The 19678-nt window shown below is 49.9% G+C and overlaps 1 protein-coding gene across 1 annotated transcript in view; it reads left to right on the forward strand.

Moving 5' to 3' along the window:
- NOTCH1 (notch receptor 1) overlaps positions 1-19678 on the forward strand; it is a 98742-nt gene that overhangs the window by 61528 nt on the left and 17536 nt on the right. Inside the window, 13 exon segments of the mRNA XM_048512189.1 lie at positions 900-1015; positions 3493-3726; positions 7700-7810; positions 7906-8098; positions 8388-8533; positions 9449-9562; positions 10872-10991; positions 13804-13956; positions 14351-14579; positions 15956-16157; positions 16872-17025; positions 17643-17827; positions 19158-19290. Coding sequence (XP_048368146.1) covers positions 900-1015; positions 3493-3726; positions 7700-7810; positions 7906-8098; positions 8388-8533; positions 9449-9562; positions 10872-10991; positions 13804-13956; positions 14351-14579; positions 15956-16157; positions 16872-17025; positions 17643-17827; positions 19158-19290 — 2090 coding nt within the window.

The following is a 19678-nucleotide window of genomic DNA, read 5'->3' on the forward strand; positions in this document are numbered from 1 at the left end:
AGGAAAGGCAGGGGAACCTGCCAGAAGGTGGCCTGAAGGGCATGTGCCTGTGACTGGTGGTGGAGGGTTGGGAGGCCTCCTCCACCCCCCCCTGGAGACATCCCACCCCCAGCTGCTTCTGCTCTGCAGGTGGTTTGTCTTGTGTCTGTGTGACCCAAAGATTAATATTACAATGGGGTTCATATTTCCCATCATGATAAATGGATCAGTACTTTCATTTACTCCAAGTGTAGGATTTACAAAGCCCCTTACAAAGCGCTAATAACAATAGCAGAGTCATATAAAAGAAGAAAAGTCCACACTGAAGCCATTGAGCAAGAACTGGCATAAGGCCAGTAAAATTAATTAGATGGGTTATCACTAATTGTCTGGTTTTGATTACAAGAAAAGCCAAGTTTTAATCTCATGTTTGAGCACTCCTAGTGTTGGTACCTGTGAAGGTGGGGACACCCCAAATGGGGTTTCTACTACACATGATCATGGCAGTTGCCTTCGGACAGCCAGCTGTTTAAGGCTTGTTAGGTCCAGAACTTGGAATTATTGCACCGGGGCAGGTCTTCAAGTTCTTCGAAATGTTGGGCCATTCAGCTGGTCCCAGATGACAGCTTTGTTTCTGCATTCCAAACAAACTGAAGCTCATTGGTAGTCTGTGAAGCGGATGTTGCTGATTATCAGGAAGTAGGTCAGGAAGTTTCACCTTTGAGTTTCATTTCAAGGGAAGGAGCGTTTAAAATGGGGTGTTGTGGGATTTCTGGGCTGTATGGCCGAACACAGCCATACAACCTGGAAACCCCACAACACCCCAGTGATTCTGCCCGTGAAAGCCTTCAACAATACAGATGATCAGGGGGCGACTCCACCTGTGGGCTCTGGTCAAGTCCTTCCTTTTTCTGCCTTACAGGCTTTAGCGGCCACCTGTGCCAGCATGACATTGACGAGTGTGCCAGCACGCCCTGCAAGAACGGAGCCAAGTGTGTGGACGGCCCCAACTCCTATGCCTGTGAATGTGCAGAAGGTAGGGGTTCTGTCTTGGGTCTTCTCATGTCTTTATGGTTGCCAGATCAGGTGTCTTTTGGCCTGTCAGGATCTTGGGCCACCCTGAGCTAGGCCAGTGGTGGATGGCTGGTGCCTTCCCGGTCTCTCAAGGCCAGTCTTGTCTGCTCTGCGGATCTCCAAGGTCTCAGTCAGAGGTCTCTCGTGTCCCTGATGGCCTGGGCCTTGCAGTAGGAGATGCTGCTTTTCTGCATGCAGAGCTGATGCCCTCCCACTGAACAGCGTCCCCTGCCTGCACCAAGCTGGTGCCCTTGGTCACTGTGCTCCTTTGCCACTGAGCCATTGCTGTTGGCTTTGGCTCCTTGTGCCCAGGGCCAGGAGGGCAGTGCCCAGTGGTCTCCCCAGTGCCCACAAACCTGCAGAATAACATGGAGTTATTTTTGCAGGTAGGAAAAGGGCTTGTGTGTTTTACCCCGGTGGACTGTGGTCCCTGTCTGGCATTTATCTTTGCAGAACACGAGCTGTGCCCTTATAGCCTGGCAGACAGGACCTGGCCAAAATAACTGACTGTTTCCTGCTTCCCCCCCCCCCCCTCTCTCTTGCTGCCTGCAGCACCTGACTCAGAGGTTTTCATCGTAGCTAAAATAAAAATTCAGTTTTCCTGGGGGTAGGCCCTTGGGCTCCCCTCCCCTCCGGCCCCTCGCCTCTGCAGAAAGCCAGAGCGTAAAGTTTGTCCATGTAACCCACCCACCCACCCCCGCACCGAGATGCATGCACTTGATGAGTGAAACCCAAGGAGCGTCCGGACAAAAACAGCAACCAAAGTCCCTGGCAGCAAACAGTGGGGCTTTTGTGGAGTAACTCCCGCCAGAAATCTTCCAGCTGAACAGTCTCTAATGAGCATCTTGGTCAGACAGGAGCGCCAATGAAAAGCGTCTGTGTAGATTTTATGCGGGGGGAGGGGGGCAGTCAAAGCCTCACTTTGTCTTCCTCTCCTGCCTGCTTTTGTCCTTCCCCCTCTGGGCCTTCACTTCTCAGCCGAGGAGGATGGCGAGATCAGTGGGCATGGCTATTGTCCCTTGGTGCACACAGCCCTCCGTCCCGGCCCCTCCCGTCCTGTTGGATCCCGTGGCCAGCAGATCCGAGCTGCCTGCAGCCAGGCAGACACAAGAGGCTGGTTCTGGCCCCTCTGGGAGGAAGACAAACAGGATTTGTTAGAGGCCAAGGCTCTGGAGCTGGGAGATGGTTCTGTCTTCACATGCTCCCGCACCCCTCGCAGCTCCCCCGTCCGGTGCCACACTTTCCCTTTCTTTTCCAGCCAGCACCATCTCAGTTTCTTGACCCTATTAATCTGAGAGGGAGGGGGTTGTCAGCAGCCAGGAAAAGTCTGAATGAGTCGGGTTTGGGTCCCAAGTTCAGCCTCCCTGTTGGTGCTTCCTTGGGGCCTTTCCACAGCTGCCTTCCGTGGACGCTTAGTAGAGCAGGGTTCTCTAGGGTTCTCCAGTGGGGTGCTCTTGGGCACCATGGTGCCTGTCAGGACCCTCCTTGGTGACCTCCAAGCTTTTCAGAAGCTGTGAGGCAGAGCTTGTTCTTGGCTGCCCTCGTTTCAGTGAAAGGCTTCCCACTGGTGGATTGAAAGGTCTGGCGAACACCAGGGCTTTCCTGGGGCAGTGGGTGCTTCCAGTGCCCCTTCAAGCTTCCCAGGAGGTGTGAGGAGGGTGGTCTGTCTCCTGCGGCAGCCATTTTGGAGTGACCCTCACCACCCTATGTGAAATTTCCACAAGTGTCCATAGACTCAAAAAAGGGTAGGGAGCCCTTCAGTGGAGCCTTGCAGAATGACTGTCTTTCAGATGCATTGGCCATTATCATTGGGGGGTGGGGGGAAGCCCTCCCCCACTGAAGGGTTGTGGGGTTTTTTTGCAGAGTCAGCAGGTAAGTGGCTCTACCATCTAGTTCTTTTAGGACTATGCCATTTGCCCACAAATCAAGTCTCCAAAATAATACCCACTTAGTTTTCTTTCTCTAAACAGATTAGCACATGGCTATAAAACAACATCCTAGCTGGCTAATTGTGTGTTTCACTGAGTGTTGAAGGGGCTAAAGGGAGAAGCCTTTCATACCGATCTGTTGGCCTGCACAACTTATCTCCCACCCCAGTTCTCTTGGGCTCTGCTGGGAGCAAACAATTCAACGTAACAGATTCCGCGGCCTTCAGTAGATGTCCCTGGCCAGCAGTTGCCCTTCCACAATATTTCATTCCCTGGCCTTCAGAGTGGATGAGGCCACCTTTGCTTCCCCAGAGGCCTTTCTTTGACTTCCCTGCAAATGTGGGTGCGAGACCATGCTTTTTACAGGTGGTTGCTGGGTGCAATCAGCCAGGGATGCCTCTCTATCTGGCACTCCTTGTGAGCCTCCCAGTGCTTCTGGTGGGCCAGGTGGCAAGTTGTGTTCTGTGTGGCTTCCCTGTCCTCCTGATGTCTGCTGTCCATTCTGCCCCAGGTTTCGCTGGTCTCCACTGTGAAACAGACATCGACGAATGTGACCCAGACCCCTGCCACTACGGGGCCTGCCACGATGGCATTGCCACCTTCACGTGCCTCTGCCAGCCTGGTTATACTGGCCACCGCTGTGATATCAACGTGAATGAGTGCCAGAGCCAGCCTTGTAAGAACGGAGGGACTTGCCAGGACAGAAACAACGCTTACCATTGTTTGTGCCTCAAAGGGACCACAGGTGAGATCTGTGAGATAGTAGTGTGACAGCTTCCTCACAATGTAAGAGTTGGGTCTAAAACCATGCCCAGGAAGCATCTGGGGAAAGGATGTAGAATGTGCCCTTTCTCATGGGCAGGGCTGCAAGAAGTAAAAAATGCAAGCAATTTTAGTTCTCTGGTACTTGAGGAGGATCCATGAACTATGTTTCCTCTTCCCCAGTCCACTGGGAATCTCACTCCAGAACTACTCTAGCTTTTGAGATTCCACCTAATCATATCTTTAGAACGATCCGTGCTAGAAACGTGCTTTTGAAGAAAGGCTGAGATTTTCAAGACCCTGAAGTTTGTCCTGTGCTACTGTCACGCAGTGCAGGGTGGACCCCAGGTCACCCGCAGGGTTGCCAGCTGTGGCAAGCAGGGAAGGGGTCATCCTTCCATGGGCCACACAATTGAGAACCAGGCCTAGTTGAAAGCCACTCACTTCACCGATCTCACCATTGCTGCGGGGCCACTGGGAACCACCCTGCAAGTCCATTCTGCTGCACTCCCCACTCTGAAAGAACTGCGCCGGCACCGTTTCCCCTGCGGTTGAGGGAGGGGTCCCTGCTGTTGCAACCCCCCTGTATTCTGTCCAAGTCACCAGCATCTCCACCACTGTCATGTGGGATGGGTGGGTGAACCTCGCATGTACCCACAGTGAGATTCAGATTCAGTTGAACTGGTTTCCAACAACTTTATTGGCAACTCAGCAACTCAGTAGCATTTATTACAAGGCCTCCAGTCCTTCAGGCAGCCACCCTGGGCACGCCTAGTCACGGCCTCCAAAGCTCTCCCCAGTAATTGCCCCCCTCTTGGAACCTCATTCCCTTTTGACCTCGAACCCACTGTGGCTTCTGCAGGCCCAAAGGCAGCTGAAGCCACAGCTGACCTATCGACCAGTTTCTGCCCAATACTTCCCCCTCTCCTTGCCTTCCCTGGGGGTTCCTTATGTGTTTGGGCCAAAACCTCCTGGGTCCCCAACCCATCTTCGCTTGCCTTTCTCCCAACACTGACCCACCTGCCAGAGACATCCCCAGGAGAGCTGGCAGCAGTTCAATTTTTTCAACCAACCAAGAGAAGAAGTCCACATGAATATGAGCTCCTCCTACACTGTCCTGTATCCCAGTGGCGCAGGGCTGCAGAACCAAGTACCAGTGAGTCAACTGTAGTGAATTTGTGTGCTGCAACCATAGCAAGGGAGCATAATCCATTACTAGCATAAATGTGACTCTCCATAAATAATTCTCTGAGGTCTGAGTAGTCCCACTTGACTGCTAGGGCCTCCTTCTCAGTCACAGTACAGCTGCCATCTGCTTTCCCTTTTTGATAGTTTTCAGCCAAGGTTCAGAATGAAATGCTCTTTCTCTCCTTATTCCTTGCATTGGAACTACTTCCAGTCCTGTTCCAGAAGCATCAGTCATTAGCATGAAGGGCTCTGCAGGATCAGGGATTCACAGAACATGGTTCCTTTTGTCACCGCTGTCCTAAAGGCTTCAAATACCTCCACTGTCTCACCCTGCCACTGCAGCTTGTGAGGTATTTATTTTTGTATCATGTCGGTTCATCATTGTGGTCTCTGTGCAGACACACATGGGACTACAGAGGAGGTGCAGGTCTGCTGCGGAGAAGAATTTTCCAAAGCTTTCCAGAAGATTCATTGAGCAAGGAGCGTTTCCCTTCTCCCCTGTGTCTCCTGCTGGTGTTTCCTGCCCAAAGGAACACATGACAGAGGCAGGGAGAGCTCTCATCCCACAGTTCTCTTTTTGCCATTGTGAGTACAGAAAAGTCTTCCCAGTTTTCCTGCTTTTTTATTCAGGCGCTGGAGTTTTTTGGCATGTGTCTAGTAAACATGGCTTTATTTTAAAAATGTGTTGACCGTGGCACAAAGATGGCACAGAGTGACGTTCAAGATTCATGTCTGCTTTGCTTTGGGGAGGCACATAGCATGGGAGCGTGTAGCGCCTGTAAATCACTGCCTCTAAAAGCCCCAAATGAGAGGGCTGTGACTCTGTGGGAAAATGCCTTGAAGGCTACCAGAAACACAAAAGCCAGCCAACAAACAGGGAGACAGAGCTCCATCGTCTTGGTTCCCGCTGCCCCCTCAGCGAAAAGGGCTTTGCTGGCTCTGAGCCCCCTTCTAAAAAGTCAAAGAAAAAGGTGGAACATCTGCCTTCAGCCCTGTCTCAGTAATGTCACCCCTCATCCCCACTGCTGAAGAAGTCGATGTCTCAATGTTGAAAGACTCCTTCTGCTCAGCACCGACAAATCCCATTGCTTCAATGCCAGGAATCGCCTTCATTTTGACACTGAAAACAACCTCCCTCGAGGACAGCTATCTCCAACGGACTCTGTTGCCTTTGAAATGGCTGTCACCCCCACACGTTACCGTCTTGACACTGTAAAAGTTTTGCCTAGTTCATCACCTCAGCATTGAGAAGGATCCCCACACGGAGGTTCATCTCATACACCTTCTACCTCAAAGCCAGAGCTTTCCTCCTTTAGGGCAGCGTTCACTAACTGGGCACCCTTCTCACCCTAGAACACCTTCAGTCATAGGGAGGCGCTGAAGACCATCTTACTCTTCGAGCAACAAAGTTTGTGAGGCTCCCGTGTCTCCAACTCTGTCCACACATCAGTTGGGTCACAAGAAAAGTCTTCAGGTGTATTTTTACAAGCTACCTTCTGCAGGTGTCCTTGGTCCAACCCCCACAAGTGCTTTCCATGCAGTTGGGTTCGGCGGAGTATCCTAGGATGGTTGAACTGTATGTCCCGCAATCACAACTACAGACTTCAAGAAAATGCCATATCAGTGGCCAGCAACCCAAACAGCACCATCCCAACATAATGTTGATAATCTGTCAGAGTCGGAAGATACGTTCTCACAGGGAGAGAATGTGAGGTCACTTCACTTCCACCCTTAAAAGATACATTAGGGGATGTGGCAACATTTTTTCCTACGGAGGATTTGAAATTGTATTCAGAACAAATTATAAGATTGACAAAGGGATTGAACCTGGATTATCACTCTGCTGATCCTAAATTTGCTGATCCTATAATGAATAGGATGCTCCAGATACATGTCCAGTAGCCCTGCCCCTAATTCTGGGCATGCATGACATTGTTCAGACAACATGGGACCCTTGTAAATGCTCTCTTGCCCACTTGGCAATGGCAACCAGTTCCGAAGTTGTAGGAGATTGTGAAGCAGCCCTGCTCCTCAAGTCCCTGCCTCCTCACTCTGCTCCCACATTAAGTCCAATCCTTCCACTGTGCCTTCGCAAAGCCAGTGGGATTCCCCAGACCCGCTGCCTGAGGTCCTGCTGCCGACCTCCCCAGCTCTTTCTTAGGTCTCCCTTTGGCCAGCCAATCTTGACTCAGGATTTCTGGATAGTTAAGACCAGGCATGCTTCCTCTTGCTATGTGCTGGCATAGTCCTTGCACCTCTACCCATGCCTGCAACATACAATACTGCTTGGCACCCCCATGGTCACAAGCTAACAATCCTCTGTTGTGCCCTCATAGGGTTCTCCCTTGCCAAGATCTTTCCCCATATCTGCTAGTGCTCCAACTGCCTTTCCATCCGCCAGGGCCCAAACCATCACACTCGCCACAGGAAACCCAGGTTCTATGCCTTGACCAACATGCTCTGGATCCTTGAAGCTCACACTTCTTACCCATCACCAACCCCCCACCCCCACCCCACCCCAGTTACAACACAATGTGTAGTAAAAATGCCACTGTAATCGTTGGGCTGGTCGGAGAGGTTTGTTTCCTTCATTCTTGTTTCTTCAATTCCAGAAGTTTATTTCCATTGTACCTTCACTGTGGTGTTGTTGTTGTTGTTGTTGTTGTTGTTGTTGTTTTGGGGGGGGGGGTCAGAAAGGTAAAGGCAGCTGTCTAACAGTGTGACCATCTTTACCCTTGGCCAGTTCTGATGAGCACTTTCCTTTCCAGGGCCCAATTGTGAAATCAACCTGGACGACTGTGCCAGCAACCCTTGCGACTATGGCAGATGTCTAGACAAGATCAACGGTTATGAGTGCACCTGCGAACCAGGATACACAGGTGAGAATGGAGATGGACAGGGAGGGGGAATGTCCAGCGAGACCCTGCATGCTGAATTGGTGGCCCCTGACCGCTGATGCTGCCCTCCGTCTCAGGGATAATGTGCAACGTCAACATCGACGAATGTGCCAGCAACCCTTGCCACAACGGTGGCACATGCAAGGACAGCATCAACGGGTTCATTTGTCTCTGCCGGGAAGGCTTCCATGATGCCACGTGCCTGTCAGAAGTGAATGAGTGCAACAGCAACCCCTGTATCCACGGGAAGTGTAATGATGGGCTAAACGGGTATGTTTCAATGCATTAGGCCTCATCCCTGTTCTACAACTGACCTGTTGCTTCTGGGCTAGGCTGACTGGGTGGGGGCACCCAGGAGGGATTCCTCAGGTCCCAGGCCAGAACCCTCCATCATCTTGGGCCTGGCATGTACAGGCGCTAAAGAAATGGGCCAGCCAGGAATAGTGGCAAGCTTGGGAGCTAGAGATCCTGGGGGAGCGAGCTGGGAGTCATCCTTTGAAGGCACATTGAGTGCATGTGTTCAAGTTCATGTGTTGTCATCTTCAATTTCATAACAAAGCTACAAGTGTGACTGTGATCCTGGCTGGAGTGGTACAAACTGTGACATCAACAACAATGAGTGTGAATCCAACCCTTGCATGAATGGTGGCACCTGCAAAGATATGACCAGTGGCTACATCTGCACCTGTCGAGAAGGATTCAGTGGTAAGTGCTCTAGGTCTCGAAGGACCTGTGGCGGAACTGGAGGCAGGCGGGCGGTGTCTCTCTTGTGCTTAGTCCTGAGAAGGCAGCAGTTGCTCACCAGTAAGTGTGACTGACACACAAGTGGACCTCAACTGCCTTTAATTGCCAAACGTGGGGCAAAAATGTTTGGAATAGAACATGTGGCATCATGTCCCCTGATGTCCTCCTGTAGACTGTATCTGGCCTATTTCTGCCCCTTTTGTACCAGGAGACCTTTCTTGGTTCCCCGGATATCCAAAGGGCTTGAAATGCTTCCAACGGGGGCTTGAATTCTTGGAGGTCTTCAGTAGGTGGTGAATCTGTGCCCAAAGATACTCCCAGGCTAATTTGACCAGTGGAAGAAACGTTTTTTTTCTACAAGAGTCCAGTCACATAAAAGCAATACAAGGTTTGCTGTTTACACTGGGCACTTGGAATGAGGTGAAATAAAGATTCAAATAAAGAAAGAACAGCACTTGGAGGCGGAGCTTTCTCCTGTTTCTTCCAGTGAACTGAGTAATGTTGGTGTATAGCGCCTGAGGGAGTGCTATAGCTTGGAAGGTTTTTGGTTCAAATCCTGGCTCTACCGCGAGGCCCTCACTAGATGGGCCCTGTGCACATCTGCAGTACTCCGGGGCGGCAGGAGGATTTTTGTGATAGGTGGGTAAAGCATTTTGATTGTTCCAGTGCTATGTATCATTAAAGGAGTGGCAAGAACTTAGTGACTATGCTTGATGTTTTGCATAGAGAAGATCTCAGGTGTCATCCAGTTCAACAGTTCTCTTTCTGGGTCTTCTCTTGAGAACGTGGAGAGCCTCACCCAGGCTGTGGGCTTGGTAGTAGGATGGAAGGCCTGGTTGGATCAAAGGCTAACGGTGTGGGTCTTCTCCACTCCAGGTCCCAACTGCCAAACCAATATCAATGAATGTGCTTCCAACCCTTGCCTGAATCAAGGAACTTGCATTGATGATGTTGCCGGTTATCAGTGCAGCTGCCTGCTACCCTACACCGGTAAGAGAATGGTCCTGTCCCACTCAGGGTAACCTGTCACTAACAGCAGAGTTGGGTTCTCAAGATGCGGAGGGGGTGTTTCAAGGTCATGTTCTGTTTGGCAGTGTGAGGGAAGTTTCCATGGTAGTTGGCATTTGAGGAAACTCAAAATCTTCAGAGTGGCTCTGGCATTTCCAAATGATACACACACAGATGGACTCCACATTTTCTCCCCCTCCCTCCCCCCATAGGCTGCACCTGGCCTATTTCTGCCACTTTTGTATCAGTAGACCTTTCTTGGCTCCCAGGATAACAAAAGCACCTATCTCAAGGTGACTGAAAGATACTTAACATTTTGCAATTGTTGTTCCAAAACTTTGGGGTGAGGTATTCCCTCCTCCCTAATGGTGACTGGCCCACAAACACACTCAAGAGAAAGTAAAATATTTCATTTGCTCAAAAAGAAGAGTCCTTTTCTTCATCACTTGGTTTTCTAGTGATGTGATATTTGAGAAAACACTTTGTAGTCATCTTTGGAAATGACTCCCTTCTGGGTTGGTTTGGGGGTTTTTAACCTACAGTTCTGTTCTGTCTATTGAAGCTCCTTTTTGTAAAGATGCACTTTGCATAAGAATCTAACAGTTTCATAGGCAAGAAGTTTCTGCTGATTTCTCTCTGCCCGTTTCCTGCTTCCTCTCTCTACACAAAATGGCAACCAGCTGACAATTGGAGGAAGCTATGAGTACTTTCCTGTCTTCACTGGTTGCCATGGAAACTGTATGGGGTAGGGAGGGAGCAGAGGGCTGTGGAAAACAGACCAGACCTCTAGATGATCCTAGCTGACAAGGAAGATAAACAGGAAAACCTGTTGGACCAGGGAGCAGAGGAAGGAGAAAAGAAATATAAGTTGTCTCACTTTTCCTCTGTGATAAAGGATCTTTTCTCCTGGTCCGCCTGGCAGTTACCAGACATAAGCCCGTGGAATGTGAGGCTGCCGCCTCCTTGAACCTTTACTTTCCAATGATTTCCTGAACATGAATAAGTTCAGCTGCTTTTTCAAGAAGGTTCCAAGAAGATAAAGGTGCCTCAAGAAGGGATAGAGAAGCACCGCAAGGACTCAGCCAATCCATTCATAGCCCCAAATCAATTTCAAAATTTGTGGAAATGTCTGCTGACCCCAGAATATTATGGCATAAACACCACCTTGTGCACACTGGCTCTGGAACCGGCCCCAAGGGATTATGGTGTGAAATCCTAGCATGTTCTGCCACCTTGTGGTCAGTAGGACTGGGACCAAATGCATGTGCTGTTTTTTGTGTCTGAACCCCAGGGTCCACATGCGAGAACGTTCTGGCTCCTTGCGCAGATGCTCCCTGTAAGAATGGTGGGGAATGCAGAGAGTCCGAAGACTACAAGAGCTTCTCGTGTGCCTGTCCTGCAGGGTGGCAAGGTAGGTTTTGTCCCCAGTCATGTACATATGTATGCATTTGCACATTTGAAGCAAGTACTTCGGCTCTGCATTCATTTTTTCACAAGGATTCATCAAGGGGCAGAAGAAATAGTCCCTGTCTTTTTTTAAAAAAAAAAAGTGGTCTTGGGGGAGAAGGTTGAGTTTTGGCTTCAGCAATCCCATCAGATGTGTAGCTGAGCTCCCGAGCGTCTCACTGGCAGGGGGCCCTGCAACACCCAGAATAGAGAGCTAGTCCTGCTGTGTAATCAGGCAAAGAGGAGGCTCAAAGGAGCAGCAGACACCTTGGGGAGAGGCTTATAAGATCTTGGCCTAGATAGCTGTTTTGTCTCATGGTTTCCATTAGTTGTTGGTGGAAGCTGTGAGATATTCTTTGAGGAAACCATGAAACCACTACCCTTTATTTCTAGTGATTTTGCATATATGTATGTGTACTGGGTTCAGCTCTAAATGAAGATGCATTTGCCTGGGAGCTGGATGATATACTCTGCGCCACAGGTTCTTGATTTATTGCTGGGTGTTGCAATGTCTATCTAAACTCCAGTTCACCCAGGATACATCTGATTTCCTGTGCTCTCTGTGGTTCACCAGTCACTGTTTCCTAGCTTTTTTGGATCTTTTGCAGGTCTCTGCATGGTCTTCTTCCAGTGGGAGGTTTACTGACTTTTTCAGAAGAACTTGTGGCCAGGCTTTATCCAGTTTCTCATTTGCTAGCTGACATTTTTTTTAACTTTGTCTTGGGGCTAGTTCATTGCATAGGTTACCTGTGAGTCAAAATAATATGGTTGAATTTGGAATGGAACAATTAGGTCTGGCGGACCTTTTCCTGTACTTGAAGAGCTGTATAAAATTCAGTTTGAGGGGAAACCCTTATCTGTTTATCTTTTGTCTGTCACACATTTGTCTGTTAGAAACCCTGCGGGCACTGAATCATTTTCACCTGTATTTCTGGAAATCTAAGTCTTAGTGCGAGTTCATAGCATGGCTTTGCTAAGCCTTCTGATTTAGATCTATAGAAAAGCTACAAGCTCAAATCAGTCGATTAATCACCTAGAGCATTAGTTGATTACTTGGTGAGGGCCAGTTTAAAATCAATGGGAACGAATTTTAATTGGTGGGGATGCAAATGAAGGGTGCATTTGTTTATTCTCAGAGGTCGCTTTGTTTCTGGCCTAGGGAACAAGAAAAAGTGTGACCGCTGGCCCCTAGCAGTGTGTCCTCCGCCAGTGGAACTGGGTGGTTGAGGCGGTTCTCACCTGTTCCAGTGCAGAGCTGCACGGATTCTTGCAGCAGAGATTTCCAGTGACGAGCGTTCTGTGCTCTACTTACTCTGCTATAGTGTTTCTGGCAGACCTGGAGGCAGCAGATTTTTTTCCTCTCTTCTCGTCAGCTGTTGCTTTCCAGGGGCAGCAGGAGTCAGCAGAAACATTGGTCTTTGTTGTTGATTTTTGTGAAGGGTTCTTTTCAGTGGATTTTGCCACCTTGTTTCTTTGTTACAGTCTGTTGGGAGTTCAGCAACAAAGGCTATCAGCTCCCAAGGGGAATTTCTTTATCGAGCTGTAATTTTCCCAGGGCTGTCTCTGTTCTTTCCTTTTTGTCACCTGCCCCCCTTGTGAGACTAATCTAGCTAAAAATTGAAAGTTAATGTTAGTGGTCCCTGTTCTGTGCTGTTATAAGCAATAAAACAGGGTACTGCCTCCTGTGTAAGAATTTGCATATCTCTACCTGCATGGTAAGTGATCGTGCATCCATCACAAAGCTAATGATGACCCTCTTGCCCTTGATGGCTTTAACCAAGGTATGGTGCCCAGGATCTTTAATCCAACAACATTGATACAACATTATATCAAATATCATCCCTACCACAGGGGTGTCCAACTCTGGCGCTTCAGATGGCCATGCCAGCAGGGGCTGATGGGAATTGTAATCCTTGAACATCTGAAGCACCAGAGCTGGTCACCCTGCCCTACCACAAGGGGGAAAAATTATCAAATAGCATTCTGGAGAAAGCAGCCTGATTGATCATATGTCTAATTCTGCAGATTTAGGGAAAAAAAAACCCTCTCTCTCTCTCTCTCTCTCTCTCCCTCCCTCCCTCTCTCCCTCTCCCTCTCCCTCTCTCTCTCTCTCTCTCTCTCTCTCTCTCATGTACATTTAGTATACTTAGCACCAATGGGAATGCCTTTGCAGAGCATGTGTCATGACAAGGGGCCACCACAGAAGAATTCCCATCTTGCAAGGGCTCCTTCCTCATTTGAACTACTGGTGGCATTTCAAATGGGTTTTTTAGTGATTTGCAGTGATCAGATTGGTTCACATGAGAGCAGGTGGTCTATCAAATATTCTGGAGCAAGGCTTTGTAGGACTTTCAAGATATTGTGCATTCACTGACACTAATCAGGGTGTTGCTAACCCTGTTGTTTCCCCTTAATCCTGTTGCTTCCCCTTAATCAAGGTTTACAGAGTCATTTGAATGAAACTCTGAGATGGGAACCTGGTTTGCCAGCCATAGTTTAGAGGGGGGCTGTGTTATTGTTATAGCAGGCCCAAATGATGTGTCGGATGTTAAATGTTTGTTTAGTTATTACAATATGTATACCCCACCTTTCCTTGAGATTCAAGGCAGGTTGTACCTTCTCGCTCCCTTTTCTTTAAACATCCGAAAGAAACAATCCTATTGATGCGTTATACATGTGTTTAAATGCAAGTGCTTTAACAAATCATTTTAAATCAGACTTGTTTAAACTTTTTAAATGCTTGACAAATCCTGTGTATTTTAATCCCCCCCCCCCAGGACAAACTTGTGAGATTGACATTAATGAATGTGTGAAGAGCCCCTGCCTGAATGGTGCTACATGTCAGAACACAAACGGGAGCTTTCGCTGCATCTGCCAGGCCGGGTTCAAAGGCCCCAGCTGTGAGACAGACATCGACAATTGCCATCCCAGTAAGAGCCTGATGCTGGGATAGGGATTTGGTTGCCTGGACCCACCAGTCAGCGCAGGGGACATGTCGCTTTCCTCAGAGGCCCTAACCAGCTCCCTCTTGAGAACAGTTGATTCGGGGGGGGGGGGGGGGCTACCTGCCAATGGCCTTGGCTGGGGTATCCTAAGCCTAGTTTGCAGGGGTGTCCTAAAATCTATTTTAGGACACCCTAAATCTATTTTAGGACACAGTTTGCTTGGAAATGGTTCTCTTAAGGCAGAGCATTTGAAGGCCTCTAGTCTAGGACATGAGACATGCTCTAGAAGTGCCCCCGCCCCGCACCTCCTCTGGGAAATGGGTTATTCCATTAAGCCCAAGTGCAGTGAGTGTCCTGAGTATAACCCTTCCTCCTCCAGACCCGTGCCACAACGGGGGCTCCTGCTCCGATGGTGTCAACGCTTTCTTCTGCGACTGCCAGGCAGGATTCCAGGGTCCCAAGTGTGAGGAGGACATCAACGAGTGTGCCAGCAACCCCTGCAAGAACGGGGCCAACTGCACAGACTGTGTTGACAGCTACACCTGTACCTGTCCCTCTGGCTTCAGTGGATTCCACTGTGAGAACAACACACCTGACTGCACAGAAAGGTAGGCCCTGGCTGTGGCAGAGGGTGGCTTAGCCCTGGCATACAGAGAGCCTGGGCCTGTTGCTCATTTAGAACAATCAACATGTGGAACAGTGTAATCTGTGTAAATTATGTGCCCAGATTTGCCTACTTGGTTTATTTATTTATTTTATCTCATTTATATCCCACCCTGTCCTTGCAGGGCTCAGGGCGGATTATGAAATAAAACATAAAAACAATCAATTGAACTTTAAAATGAAACATGCAAATAAACAATTAAAACCAGTAAATAACAATACTGAGTTCAACACTAGTAGATTAAAACTCGATGGTAATAAATAAACCTCCCCCACCCCCTTTCTGGAGGCCGAAGAGATGATCATTCATTCTGGCTGGCTAATTGGGAAAGACCTGGTGGAACAGCTATGCCTTACAGGCCCTGCGGAATTGCCACAGCTCCCACAGGGCCCTGGCATCACTAGGCAGCTTGTTCCGCCAGGGCCATAAAAGCCCTGGCTCTCATCGAAGCCAGACAGATATCTCTTGGGCCAGAGATCACCAGGAGGTTCCCCTCAGATGAGCAGAGGGGTCTTGTAGGGCAATATGGGGAGATGCGGTCTCGAAGATATTCAGGTCCAATATCGCTTAAGGTCTTAGAGGTTAACACCCGTACTTTGAAAATGACCTGGAACTTGACCAACTGCCAGTGCAGTGCTTTAAGAACCGGTGTTATATGATCTCAACTGGCTGCCCCAGTAAGCAGCCTTGCGGCTGCATTCTAATTTGCATAATTTATTCAATTTCTGCTGCTCATGGGAAGGGCCAAGGACATTGAAACTTCATGTACTCCATTCCTCTAGACTTCTTCAGGTTTTCCATTCATGCACCAGTATCTCTGCAATTTTTAAAAGGAACAGAAGCTGAGACTCTCATATTCTGGATTTTTTCTGTGCTTGCATGGAATTGTGAAACCTAACCTAAGTGTGTGATTTCCTGCCTGTCTTTTAAAAATAGGTGTGAATGTTTATAATAGAATGTTTTGGAGGACACTGATTCATGGAGTCACAAACAGCTTGATGACACTTAACACACACACAGGTGCGTGCGCGCACACACACACACACACTCACATATATGAATGGCCAGTCTGGAAATGCACTTTATGCCTGTGACTGCTGGCTTCATACCTATGGATGCTTCTGCAGACTGCATCATTTGTGGTGCCAGTCTGGAAATATGCAGGCGTGGTGGTTCCTTTGCACTACCAATGTTCCATCTGCTGTCCAAGCTTTGAGATCGTTTGGTGAGAATTGGGAGCAAATGGTTATCCAGAGTGGAGTCACTCTATTCCTACAAGGTTGAGCAGGTGACAGTTGGCCTCTGTGCTTGATCTTGCAGCTCCTGCTTCAATGGGGGAACGTGTGTGGATGGAATCAACACCTTCACTTGCCTGTGCCCACCTGGCTTCACTGGCATCTACTGTGAGCATGACATCAATGAGTGTGACTCCAAGCCTTGCCTGAACGGGGGCACCTGCCAGGACACCTATGGGACCTACAAGTGCAGTTGCCCTCAGGGCTACATGGGCCTCAATTGCCAGGTAAGGACTAGTTCACGAGCAGTTCTCTGTTCGCTGTACACTGCGCAGTTCTGCAAACAGACTAACTTGGTTATTTACTTGGGGTTTTTTCTTCTGTTTGAGAGGCTGCACGGGGGATGATTGTATAAATGCAGCCGTTGGAGAGAGATGGGCAGGGGAAAGGGTTGTGCTGAACCTGGCCTTTCCTTCCAGCAAAGAGGCAGCGCCCCGCCCCCCCCCCCCACCCGGCACACACAGGGCACCCCTTTCTCAGCTGATAGGTCTCTGCAGCATGCTCCAGGATGTGTCTTTGCACTGGAATCTGCAATTTGTTGATTTTATTCCACTCCTGACTTTCTTCCACCCTGGAGTGAAAGATGTTGTCAGGGGGGCGGGGCGGGGGGTCCCATCTAGATCAGACTGGCTTGTATATCTTTATCAGGGATGCTGTCATTCATCATTTCAGTGGAGAGCTAGTGTGGTGTTGTGGCTAGCATGCCAGAAAAGGGACAAGGAGACCTAAGATCCCTTCTTCACTTTTCCAGTATTTGCACTGGGAGATTTGGAGCCAAGTCCACCCGCCTCTCCGGGGGAGTTAAAACCACAGGTGGGCAGGGTGGTGCTATCCATTTGCCAGCAACTAGAGAGTAGTTTGCAAGGCTGCTTCTCGGCACCAGGAATCTCTGTTTTTCTGACTGCATCGGCCAAAACTTTGCCCTCTCCTCTTCTCCCCAGAACCTGGTGCGCTGGTGTGACTCCTCCCCCTGCAGAAATGGTGGGAACTGCCTGCAGAAAGGCACCCTGTACCGCTGCGCATGCCCCAGGGGCTGGACGGGCCTGTACTGTGACGTCCCCAACGTCTCCTGCGAGGTGGCAGCCAAGCAGCAAGGTGGGCCCCCCCTCCCCAGCTTTCCCACAGGAGGTGTCAGTTTCCCACGTGGGGGTCCAGTGGGGGATTGATCTGAGCCACCCAGGGAAGAAAGCGGATTTTGATCATGGACTGAAAATGCTTCCAAAATGGTTGTTGGAACCATTTAAAAAGTTTATTTGAAACTGAGCAAAATCTTTATCCAGCCACAAAGCCCACATCCTTGAGAGTCTGAAAGATTTGACTTGTTGGGCACTTGTTCTACCAGCCATGGAAGGCGGAGTTGATCTTGAGCCAGCTACTGAAACTGATCGAACTATGGGGTCAGGTTCAGACCAGTTCTGCGATGACCTGAATCCAGTTCCCAAATGAGTGTATTCATAGCCAGGCACCCTCCTCTGGGCTTCTGCTGTAGGGTGGGGGTGCGGGTACAAGGGTAGAGCCCCAGGCACAGAAAAGCCAAGGCTGGATTTGTGCCATGTTTCCTATGAGCCGCTGGGCACAGAACAGTCTAAACTCCACTCTCTCCTGTTCCTGGCAAGGCTCTCGGGAGCATGAGACCCTGGGCTCCGAGCTAATGCGGAAAGGTCCTAGGCTGGACCTGTGTTTGACCCCCTGCTTGTCTTTGGGCCTTGCAGGCATGGACGTAGCACACCTGTGCAGGAACTCAGGTCTGTGCGTGGATACAGGCAACACACACTTCTGCCACTGCCAAGCCGGCTACACTGGCAGCTACTGCGAGGAGCAGGTGGACGAGTGCTCCCCGAGTCCATGTCAGAACGGGGCCACCTGCACTGACTACCTTGGAGGCTACTCATGTGAGGTGAGGAAGAGCGCTGGGTTTGCAGAGCCCCTTCAAACATCTGGCCCAACCACGTCCACTCGGTGTTTGCATTTCGACGCTCAGGAAATGCATCCTGTGGGCTGCGGAACTGGGGGCATGTAGCCAGCTATTGCTAGCCTGATCAAATGTCTGACATTTCCGGTCAGATAGTTTCTGAAACTGCTGCACTCCCTTGACACAATTCCTGAGTCCAATATTATCACTCCTAATAATATCGGAATCGGGAATCCTGTTGGGAAGGCAAGAACGTTTCGGTAGAGAGATTGGTGGTGCATTTCCTGTAGACAGAGGCTTGCGGGCATAAAACGGCACCCAGGGGCAAGGCCTTGTTTTTGTGCCCCCACCTCAGGCCTTCAATAGAGGTGGGAGGGACGCAAAAACAAGGCCTTGCCCACATCAGGCTCCCGGCCTGGCACTGGCTGCTGCTGCCGCCCCACTCCACCCCTCTATCGGAGCAGGCTCGCAGGAGCAGGTCTGCCCCACCTCCATCGGAGGCTGCAAACCGTGGCCTCTGATAGAGGTGAGGGGGGCCAGCAGCTTGATCACGTGGGGGTGCGATTTTGCGCCCCCTCATGATCAAATAGGTGGCACCTGGGGACATGGGATACCCCATGTCTCCATGGGCACTATGCCCCTGCCTGTAGGCAGTAGTGCTGCCATCTGGAGGTCAGTTGCTCATAGGGAAATGTTTGGAACTTGTTCCATAGTTACTTGTTGGGTGAGAGTCCAACCTTTAAGAGCCAAGGTGGCCAAGACTTGCAAGGTGGCCAGAGACATAGCTGTGGTCCACTCCTCCAGCCTCCCACAGTTCTGTGGGCAGACTCTGAATAGACCAGGAGGGAACGCAGCCCTTAGCAAGATGCATCATGTCCTGGAGCTGCCAGTAGACCATAAGCAACTGTAGATCATGTGTGTGTTGTCTCATGCAACACATCAGCCCAGGACTAGGTGTGGGCATTTTCCAGAGGGTGGTGAGTTTGACTTCTGGAAGCCAGATCTGCACCTGGGTCATGCAGCTCTTGCCCAGACGCACCTGGAGCATTTCAGCTCTAGTCTATAGCACATTTTTCTTTCTGCTGCCACACTTGTGCGTGGTCAGGAGACCTGTAAGGAGACCTGCTCTCTCATTTTCCAGCCAGTATGGCAGCAGGTGGTCAGAGCTGCCTGTGTGTTGCTTCCTTGGAGTCTTTCCCTTGCAGACCTCATAGCAAGGCCCCGCCCTGGCCATGCACCGCCCACTGGTTCTGCCCAGCAGGGTGCCAGTCATGAGCAGTAGGAATGACCTCTCTAATTGTGCTGCTTCTCACAGTGTGTCCCTGGCTATCACGGCATTAATTGCTCGGAGGAGGTCAACGAATGCTTTTCTCAGCCCTGCCAAAATGGAGGAACGTGCATTGACCTTATCAACACCTACAAATGTTCTTGTCCTCGAGGAACTCAAGGTAAAGGGCTGGCCGTGGCTGGGAGCAGAGGGGTGGGGGTGGATAACCACGGTCAACACTGTTTGGATTTCTGACTGCTGGACACATCCTGTGGCTGCCCTCCCAGGCAGAGGGCCGTGTTGCAGCTAGCAGAGGAGGCCAGCCGTCCATGTTCAGGTTGGCAGACGATTTCATTCCCTCCTCTAATTGCTGGAGGATGCTGGGAAAGGGCAGCATTGGGGTGCACAATTTGTTTCCTGACAACTTCTTTTGGTCTTAAAAAAAATAGAAAACAAGGAAGGAAGTCAGTTCCTAGCCTGCTTTCTGTACAGGTGCTCTTGAAAACGTTTCCACCCTTCCCATAATAAGCAAAGCCAGCAGGAGAGACATCAAGAAGCAAAAACAGCGA

Source organism: Sphaerodactylus townsendi, linkage group LG12, assembly GCF_021028975.2.
Source record: "Sphaerodactylus townsendi isolate TG3544 linkage group LG12, MPM_Stown_v2.3, whole genome shotgun sequence".
Classification (NCBI taxonomy): Eukaryota; Metazoa; Chordata; class Lepidosauria; order Squamata; family Sphaerodactylidae; genus Sphaerodactylus; species Sphaerodactylus townsendi.